The sequence below is a fragment of the Morone saxatilis genome, unplaced genomic scaffold (genome assembly GCF_004916995.1).
Source record: "Morone saxatilis isolate NCDOM2014 unplaced genomic scaffold, NCSU_SB_2.0 Contig18, whole genome shotgun sequence".
Classification (NCBI taxonomy): domain Eukaryota; kingdom Metazoa; phylum Chordata; class Actinopteri; family Moronidae; genus Morone; species Morone saxatilis.
In genome coordinates, this window is record NW_023339740.1 from 7,230,000 (window position 1) to 7,240,427 (window position 10,428).

The window sequence follows — 10,428 nt, forward strand, 5'->3', positions numbered from 1 at the left end:
AGAGCAAGACAGGAGAGCTGTAGTAGTTGGCTCCCTTTCAACAGTGCAATATGTGAAAGTGAGTGAACTGCTGAGAGAGAAGGAAATGAGCTGATGGTAGTGAACAAAAAGACAAATGAATTTTGCATCATGCATGACCAAAGTCATGGAATGAATGTTTTTGGAGGTGACACATACATCAGTCATAAGACTGTGTGCTTTGAATGAAAGTGTTCACCAATATTGAAGCCTGTACAATGATTAAATGTCCACGAGGTGATGGAGCACATTTGATGAATGAACACAAACGTAGTGACAGAGTGCATTAATATTTTGATGAACGGGGGTGTGACTCTCGTGGCCCATAAAAACTATGACACTATTTCATTCCCAGCAAAGGCTGCTGTTGCCATAGTGATTTTAACCGCTGTTATGCAACTGCTCCACTTGCAACCTTCACAAAGCAATGGGCTACGAGGACGTACATGCACACATGTGTTATACAGTGGTATGCAATGTGCATGTGGTATAATATACATATGCGTACACAGAGTATGATGACAGAATGGGATCATTCTGATGGTTGAAAGCAGCCCACTGACCTGAGGCTGTTACACAACATCGGTCACCACCTCCCCACCCCCCTCTCCCAGTAGAGTGAAGATGGAAGAGCTTATCTTCTCCGTCTTTCCATCCTCTCATCTATCAGCCTTTCTATCCCTGTGCAATTGCTTAGCACAGAAACGTCACATGCATGTCCTGATTCAGGACTGACTGTGGCTCTGCAGCTCATCTCTGGCAGTCTGTTAAATGTGGCAAATACTGGGGTCTGAATGTGGCGTGTAAATACAGTATGTGCCTTTAAACCGCCTTAACCCTGCACTGACCCACACTCTTAAAGATTAAAGTGTCTGTTTTCCTGGTCAGACCCTTTACTGGGTTACAGTTTGACCTTTCATTGTGCTGTCCTAAGCCACCACAGGATTAAGGAAGGCCGGAGACAGAGAACAACATACAGTATATAAAGAGCGATGTGTTCCAGAGTTATTATACTTCTGAAGTTTTTTATTAGTTTTTATTTTCATTTCATTATAAATTTTGTTTTCAATTCAGTTTAGTTTAAGTTAGTTTCCAGTGTGGTGGGTCGTTTTGCTTGTTTCAGTTTAGTTTTTATTTCTCAAAAATGTTTAGCTTTAATTCAGTTTGTATTAGTTTTGGTGTTAGTTTTACTTTTTTATAATATGGGGGTATTTGTCAGGGACAAGATTTAAGAAGTTCAGAATATGTATATAATTATGTAACACTTGACTCAGTCATGTAGACATCCCATTCTCAATAAACATATGTACCTCCTCATGCTTATTGTGTTGACAAAGTTGGTCAAATTGACAGAAAATATATTTCCTTTTTCATTTTAAAAATGTTGTGATTACCCATATTTAATGTGTTGTTTGTTTAAATAGAGCTACTCATTATAAGCAGTATGAGTCTGTATATGCCAGACCTCATGGGACGACCTTTTGACGTCCAAAACCCAGCAAGCATGTGACAGATGGCAATTTGCAGGAGGTCACTATTTTCAGCATTCACTGAAACAAGCACACAGCCTCCATATGATGTACTCTCACCAATGTGTGACAACAAAATTAGGATAAGACAGCCTTAAAGTGTGTCAGATATTTGTGATGTGATATTTAGGTTCTAAATAACAAAATAATGGAGTCTGTAGCTGTCAGTGACTACAGCATTGCGCTGAAATTGAAATGCCATTCAAATGTGTCTTTATTACCCTGAACATAAAACTTTATATTTCAGATTGATTCGAGGATGGATGTCTGTGCCAGCGGTACAGTACATTCTTTTTAAAGTAGTTTTTGGGGCTTTTATTGCCTTTAATTGATAGAGACAGCTGAATGTAGACAGGAAAGGGGGGCAGAGAGAGGGGATGACACGCAGCAAAGGGCTGCAGGTCGGACTCAAACCCTGGGCCACTACAGCAAGGACTCGGTACATGGCTCTATCAACTGAGCTAACCGGGCGCCTGTACAGTACGTTCTTGAGAGAGACAGTGAAGTGGTGATGGCCCGTGCTCTCTGTTGACACAAGCCTGTGTCTGCTTAATAGTTTCTCTCTCTCTCTCTCACGCAAACCACCGGCACTCCTCACATCACACAGAGCCCGTGACTGAGCGCAGATTGTTCAGTTCCGCTCCATCTGCCTCAGACTGGTTGGAGATGACCAGGACTGGCTGAGGCAGCTCAGGGTGCCGTCATCCTCTCCCAACCCCCGTCTCTATTTTCACATCTCTGCAACAGATAAATACTTGCAGCAAAGTCTACATCTACAACAGGCCTCACATTCACACAAGTGTCTACCAGAAACACCAAATATTAAAGAGGACACAGATGTTAGCACAAACCCAAGTCTTTAATTTCCCCCCAACAAACTGTGGACAAAACATACATACAAGATAGAGGTATCCCAACATGTCAAATAACAATATTAATTCATATCATTATTATAACATTAATAACATGGAATGTAGTACTCTCCATTCACAATATTTTTTGAACTTTTAGTTTATTTTATGAAACATGTCAAATAAAGAAATAACTCTATGTCATCTGTCTCTGGTACTGTTATGAATATAGTCTCTTTGAGTGAGGATGAACAGGGAAAGGATGGCAGAATGAACAGGAAAAAGAGGAGAATGGAGGGTGTGAGCGCACTACCTCTCCTCCCGTTGACTCTGTCCTCATACACATTACAGCTCCTGCTCTCTCACATAGCCCTCAGTGTAAACACACACTTCTTCAACAGAATGTGTTTCAGTGCATGTTTGTGTGTGCAAAACGCTGATACTTTCTTTGGAATCGGACACAAGGAAAACATTTCTACTGTCTCGAGCCTTCAACACTGCTTTTATTGGCTGCCTTCCCCTATTTTGTCCTCACGGTGAACTGGGTTAAACAGAATGATGACAATGGGTAAATCACTGCATCAGTCACACAGATGGCTCTTCTATATTACGCGATAGTCTGATTCATATCCTGAAGACGAAAACACACAACAGGAACATTGAGAAGCACCGATGGCAGAAACAGGAACAGGGTCCAATGAAAGGCCAGCTACAACAAGATCAGATTTTGAAGAGGGGAGAGATCTCTCTGCCCTTCTGTAGTCCAGTCCTCTTTTCTTCCAAAGGTCAGAGGGGGTCAGCCCTCAGTCTGTGCTGTGGTTCTCCAGCTCGGAGATAATGGTGATCAGGTTCTGGAGACCAAACATGTAGCCGCTGTCCAGGCCCTCATACACCACGCTCTCTCCCTGGAAATGTCTGCAGGTGGTGTGGGCAAAATCTATCATCCTCACGTCCACCGCGGGGCTGCTGCGGGAGTCACCTGAGCTCCCGCCGCTGCCATCGCTCGACGTGGAGGAGCTGTGAGGAAAACTGAGTGCACCTGCTACTTCACCCACATCCCCCTCCTCCTCCTCTTCCTCTTCCTCCTCCATTTCTGGTTCAGCCTCCACCCCCTCGTCCTCCTCCTCCTCCTCCTCATCCTCATCTTCTTCTTCTTCAGAGAGGCTGTCCTCAGTGTGTTGGCGTGTGTGTTTTCGGTGGGAAGCTCCATCGTAGATGATGAGCAGGGAGCTGGAGTAGAAGCGGTAGGATTCACAGGCTTCCAAGGCTGCTAGCATTTCTCTGAGCCTGCGCAGCACCGGGGACAGGAGTTCACGTCGTAGACGCCGTCCGCTGTGAAAGAACTGGAACAAAGCCTCCTTGAAGTCCGGCAGGGTCAGCCTGCGGCCATGGAACTTGCTCATGAACATTAGCTGGCCCGTGTCAGACCGGTACACCTGAAGGGATGGAGAAACATGGTTGGAAAAAGAAAAATAGTTTTACAATCAATTTGCAGTTAATTGGGCAACAAAAGTTTTGGGTCTTATTCATAACTTCTTCCACTTTCTATATAAAAAATCCAGGCAAGAAAAAGGGACAAGTATTCCAAAATGGACAGTCACTAATCTGATCTGGATTTGAACATATCACATTCAGTCAGTCGGTCTTCTGTTGTTCTCAAATAGTCACAAACCAGTGGGCCACCTATACTGATTTAACAGCAAGAGGCAAATTGTGTGTTTTACAGGTGCTAATTCCCTTTGTGACCTTTGTAGCAGGGTAGACTCCTAAACAATACATGGTAGTCAGGTCACTAAAGGAATAGTTCCAAAATGAGACAAATGAGATGTAATGTGTTAATCAAATAGTTTTAGAGGTACTAATAGGTGGATTTTGTAAGAGTTGGACAGAGCCAAGCCTGCTGTTTCTTGCAGTTTCCAGTCTTTGTGCTAAGCTACACTAACCAGCTGCTCGCTGTAGCCTTATATTTAACATACAGATATGAGTGGTATAGATTTCTCTCTGGCCAGAAAGTGAATAAATGTATTTCTCAAAACTATTCCTTCAAGACAGAGGCATGAACACTGAGGTCAGTCTTGGCTCGAAGCCCACCTGCATGCCTGAGAGGCAGACTCCTATAGAGGATGCTGTACTCTGCTGGCACTTTCGGATCTTTACGGCCTTCTTCTCCTCCGAGGCGTCGTCTCCATGCTGTTGTGTGCCCATCTTCAGGTCCAACACACACGGCATGGTGTGCCGCCACGTCAGGTTTTCCAGCAGGATGAATTCTGGGAAAACTGAGTCAAGGAGGCAAAAGACCATGGCCTTCTTCTATACTTCAGCTTTTAACTTTAAACTGCCTGACAAGGTTAGAGAAAAAACTATGTAGATCTAAGCTAATCCCTCCAGAATGTTTCACAGCATTCACATAAATGCTATTATCATTATAAAGGAACCGGTAAGTCACAGCAATATCAAGTAACTAATGGAAGTGCACAACTCCACAGGCGAGACATTGATAGCTAGACATTGTATTAGATAACAGTCCTCAGGTACATGCTGAACCACTGATAATGATGTATAGGTTTCAATTGCTTGTAAATAGGCAGGTGTTGAGGTATCCTGGTGGCTCAGATGGCCGGGACACATGCCGTGTTCTGTGGCCTGGAACCTCTGAACAATGAATTCTCTCTTTCCACTGTGATATTGAATGTTGGCGAAACAGGAATCTAAGAAAGCTGTGCAGTCTTCAGTCAGTGAAAGGATACTGTACTGGTTGCGGTGCTTTGCATTCTCCTTCATCTTCTGCAGGTGCTGCTGTTGACATTTGAGGCTCCAGGGGTTGTGCTTGAGCTGCGGTACAGCGTTGCTGTGACTGTGGTCCAGTCTGTAGTAAAGCACCTCGGCCTGCCGCAGCCAATCCAGCTCCACGTCCTCCTGGAGCTTGTGTACACTGAACGGCAGAGGGAGAGAGAGCCTCATTAGTTTTAGACACAATAAAGAACGAAAGACTCAGTATCGGCTTGTGTATGTGGTTAAAGTATGTCTGTGGATAGAGGATAATGGAGTACTCCTCATACATTTTGTGTTTGTGTGTACTGTATGCACCAACATGCATTTATTGCAGTTATGTAACCCCCCGAGGCTGTGACCCTCTCTCTGGCTGCCAAGGCCAAGGATCAGCCTCTCACAGTATTTCGAGCCAGTTTCGCCTTAGGTTGTATGTGTAAGTCAATGCGTGCGTCATCAGTCGATTAATGTGAGTCTTCAGAATACAGCTTGACAATTCATGGAAAACGAATATATCATGGTTGTGTAATGGCTCTGAAGTGATCAATGCATCATCTTCACTTTCATTTACAGGAGCCTCAATATGTGAGTGTGAAAGTGACTCACTTTGCCCCCGCTTATTGATACATCAACTATACCTTGTACTTTATTGTGAGTAACAAAGTCCCCCAGTGTACTGCTGTCTTTGTTGGAATGTTTTCTTTATCTCACCTTCTGTCCTTGTCTTTACGAGAGTGGCGGCTTCGGCCATCTTTGCTGTAATTTTCACTGTCCACAAGCAGCGAAGACGTCATCCCCCACTTGAGCATCTCGTTTTTGGGCTCGCAGTCGGCCATGGGGTCCTTGTTCTCCAGATCTGCTGCAGGGTCACTCTTGAGGGGGTAAGCGATGAGGCAAAGGTTCCCTTCTTCATCCTCTTCAAAGCTTACTGACACAACACCTGAGAGCAGGACATAGAGAGACATTTGTTAGGTATCTGTATCATGGAGCAGTGAAGAGATGAGATAAATAATCAAAGCACAATAAAGCTGACAAGGTAACACTAGTTCTTAAGTGCTAAGATTCTCTCATCCCAATCTTGCTGTATTTTGCAGCAGTTACACTCACAGATTACTTTGTGACTACAATCATGTTTTAACAATACCTGGACAAAACTATGACAGACAAGAGAGGATGGGACAGAGATAATGAGCTCTCAAAGCAACAAAGAAATGGCCATAATAAAAGAACAATCAATATCAATATGCAGGCAGTGGGTTTTAATTGTGTAAACCCATACACACAAAAACAGACCATGCTCTTAAGTAGGTTTAATGCTGAAATGCATATAGCAAAATAGAGAAAATATCAGCCCAAACACAAATGACACAAGGCTACAAAACATAAGTCAGTTCAGTTTATTACCAAAAATTTCATCTCACACAAAATGATGAGCAATATACATATATAGTATACAGACAGCATCACTGCACACATACACAGAGAAATACATATGATGCTAGTCTTCAGGCTTGACTGATTTAAAATCATCACATGATCACATAGAAGTTCATAAAAGTTTTTCATTTAGGCTCAGTAGAAAAGGGGATGTTATTTAACCCCGATCACAGAAACCTGAAGAGCCTATTGGAAGATGTGTAAGGACATGCTCAGTCAGAGGTATATCTTACTGACTGTGCTTAGTTTCTTAAATGGTGTGATGGAGTGCTGCCTATTGACTATTGATTATGACCTTTTAAGATGACCTCATGGCCTCTGTCCAGCAGTGACTTCGATTTCTGGATCTGAATGAGGAAGAATCTCAGTTTGCACCCTTTCCACTATATTGGCTGTGGGCCAGAAAAAGAAATTGGGGGCAAACCTGACTTACCTGTGTTAGTAGAGCCTCCTACAAAGAGGACATCATATGCAGGTGGCCTGTTTGTAGGAAGCCCACTTGCAGACTCAGCTGCAGCACCCTCCTGTGGCACAGTTTGGTACATGCTGCTGGAAGACACCTAGAAACAAAACTGGGACCTCCGTTTCCTAATATTCTCAAAACTTACACAACCAAACGCGTGTCTGCAAAGAAATCAATTCTCACCTAACTTGCCCATTTGCACATTGAGCAGTGAAATAAAGAAAGAGAGATGCAAAACAACACAACACAGCACAACAACACAGACACAACACAGGTTAGAAAAGGCTGGTTTACATTACCTCTATACTGGGGGGTAAACTTCCTCATTGCAGCAGGCAGACTCTTGTAGAACTGATGTTCGCGGGGGATGAGGGGCTTACAGATGGTCTGTTCCCCGAAGCGCAGGACGCAGCAATGTCCTCCCACCTGGTGTACGAAGGGCTCAAGCATCACCCCTTTCTGCATGTAGCACTGCTGATGCTGCAGCTGCTGCTTTTGCTCTGCATCCATGGCCTTTTGGGCCTGAGCCTCCACAGCCGGACCCATCCTCCTCTGGCCCTGACCACACTACCGTGGGCATTAGCCTCCACACGCACACACACACAATGTGGTGGGGGCCCTATATGGCAGGGATCCGCACACACTCACTCACGCACTGCAGATCCACAGAGGACTAGTCGTGGTCAACCTTAATTTTGCATTAAGGTTGCAGGGTTTTTTTTAGGTTATTCCCACGATGTCCTCAGAAGCTGTTGTTGTGATGATGCTCTGCTTTGTCTGTGCTGTTGGGGATTCTGCTGGTCGAAAACAAAGAACAGGAAGGAGGAAACAGAAGAGAAACTGAATAAAAACCTGAGTTTTAGTGGTTATTTAATTCCTTTTTAACTCCTTGTCTTGCAGTTTTTGTAGCTGAGAAGAAACAGAAAGCCACAGAAAGTCCTTTAAACGTTGATGTTTAGACTAGTGCTGCAGCACACAGAGACAGATCCTGCTTGTGCCTCCACTGCAGACTGACTGCTCTCTGACAGCTGAGAGCTGGCTCACCACTGGTAAAGCTCTCACAAGCCTGACACTAGCACCGCCCTCATCACAAGCAAACCACCAATCAGAAGCATCGAAAGCAGGTTGTTGGGTGGTAACCCTTCCCGGGAAAGGAGCAAGCAAACAAAGACGGTGGTGGGAGGGGGGGAGCCTGGGGGAAGGGAGGGAGAGAGAGAGAGACCGACGAGGAGAGAGAAGGAGGCAGAAGGAGCGGAGAGAGAGGAAGATAGGAGGACCTTCCACTCTCCTGAGAACCGAGCCGAAAACGAGGCAGACGAGAGAGAGGAAGAGAAGAGAGGAGGAGAATCAAAAAACATAGGAGGGAGGCTGAGCTAAAATCCAGGCTGTTTCTTCTCTCGGTGCTCCGCAGGTGTAACATACACCCTGGACAGAATAAGAACTCTATTCCTTACTTAACAAGTACAGGTGGTGGTAATGGAAACAGAACAAGGTGGGGGGAGACAGAGACACAAAAACTGCATGCAGTAAAAAAAAAACACACTGACAGGTAGGTCACCTATATATAAACAAAATGATAATACTTAAAACTCCATATAAATCAGAACAAAATGAGCTCAATCAGCTGTAGAAGACACTCCCATATTTAATCTACCAAACATATTCCACTAAACATGCGTAAAAAATACTATCGCCTTACTTCTTTATAAGGAACATATAAAAAAACTTATTAAAAAAATACCACACTAATTTAGAGTCTAGTAAATGTATTAATATATCATCATAATACATTTTATCAGCTTTGACAATTATCCATTCTCTCTCTGAATTGCTCTACCTAGCCCGCCCACGGACGCCTCTCTGAACTAATAAGTTGTTCCAGCAAACAAACTTAATGGTTATGCATAACAGATAGATCTATAGATATGAGAGAAGTTGGTTGGGGCCCCCTAGATTCTTATCTTTACAATGTTACCAACGTAAGTGGAGACGTGAAATTTATCTCCTACAAGACCTATCAGGTGGGAAACAAGAACTTTATCAATCAGAGAGTGATATGAAAACATGAAAAGAGAATTTATAAAACAAAGAGAAAACTACAGTAAATGGTAAGCGCAAGAAGGATGCTAAATCGGCAACAGAAGCGTCAGCAGTGTCATGTGTTGATGTAAGATCAAAGAGTATAGAGGTAGAGAGGAGACATAACCGCAAAACGGTGATAAAAAGAAAAGTGCTACAGTATAAGAGAGGGGAAGTATGCTGGACGCGCTTGTGCTGGAGGCCCAGGCAGTTGGAAACTATTGATAATACCTGCTTTAATACTCTGCAACCCTCCTAATGTCCAGTCTAATCACATAAAATAGATCTCCAGTGCCACGGCCAGTTCACACACTATGCGTAAAGTTCTTCTGCTGCGGGCAAAACCCGAAACACAGGTGGGGAGGTGGCATGGATGTTATTGTTATTAAAACCACATTGGCTCCTCAGTGCGGGGCTCTAAATTATCGCTATCTACCCTCGTACGCGTTCGTGTGTATTTTTCGTACATGCAAGGCGTGCCCCACGGTGGCTTGTGTGCCGTGCACGTCGGGTGCCGCCCCATCTGCATACCCATTACAGGTTGGTTATTTACTGGTTGCTTGGTGCAGACACAATATGTCACTAACATGTCCCTTAGTGACATTAATCTTCCAGCTCATATTAATCCTGCCCTTCCTCTATGGGAACATCAGAAGGTAACAAAATTTAGGCCATGACAAACAAAGTTATGTTAAAAATAGCCACAGATATCATCCTCTAAAACACACCATACACGTGACAGCATCATCTTTTTAAACCAACTAGCTTACTTTTCCTTGCATGCTAGGACTAGAGAACGGGGCTCGGCCCCTTCCGCCTCCGGGCTGCCCCCCCACAAACTAACCCCCTGGCTCAACTCCCCCCTGATTCTAGTGACCAACTTCTGACAATTAACCAAGGGCGCTTAGGTGTCGTCAGGCAGGGAAAGGTTATCATAAACAATTGAATGGTGGCTTATGATCTATGAACCTTTGTTTTGCTCAGTTCCGTGAAAACTTAAAACAATCATCCGCTGCAAAACAGACAACACCTGTGGCACTGGCAATCAATATTAAATTCATTATCAGGAGAGTGAGGGAGTTGGACGCTTAATAACAGTTGGCTATATATACAAAACATATGTAATATATCTAAGAAACATTCCGATCAACAATCCCTTAAATAAAGACACCAAAACTATGTAAAAGTCCTCGATTACAGATGGATGATAACAATCGCTCCATGAACGGAGATCACTGCAATATAGCGTGTCTATTCACTACCCCACATCTTGAAGGAACAT

The 10,428-nt window shown here is 43.8% G+C and overlaps 1 protein-coding gene across 1 annotated transcript; it reads right to left on the reverse strand.

Annotated features, from left to right (window-relative positions):
* Nucleotides 1-2,385: 2,385 nt before the first annotated feature.
* On the reverse strand, nt 2,386-8,105 carry LOC118328698 (inositol hexakisphosphate kinase 2-like). The gene is made up of 5 exons (XM_035662580.1): nt 7,367-8,105; nt 5,879-6,107; nt 5,146-5,330; nt 4,490-4,665; nt 2,386-3,834 (listed from the first exon to the last, which is right to left on the reverse strand). Exons 1-5 carry the CDS (start codon nt 7,611-7,613, stop codon nt 3,202-3,204), a joined length of 1,470 nt encoding a protein of 489 aa, XP_035518473.1. The 5' UTR covers nt 7,614-8,105; the 3' UTR covers nt 2,386-3,201.
* Between the last annotated feature and the right edge of the window lie 2,323 nt (nt 8,106-10,428).

What these genes read in the sequence shown, in the direction of transcription:
- LOC118328698 (XM_035662580.1), bottom strand. Translation starts at nt 7,613, where the DNA reads ATGGGTCCGGCTGTGGAGGCTCAGGCCCAAAAGGCCATGGATGCAGAG. An exon ending in CGTAAAGACAAGGACAGAAG is followed by an intron (nt 5,331 to 5,878) that starts GTGAGATAAAGA and finishes TCTGCCGTTCAG; the next exon opens with TGTACACAAGCTCCAGGAGG. An exon ending in TCTGCCTCTCAGGCATGCAG is followed by an intron (nt 3,835 to 4,489) that starts GTGGGCTTCGAG and finishes CCATCCCTTCAG; the next exon opens with GTGTACCGGTCTGACACGGG.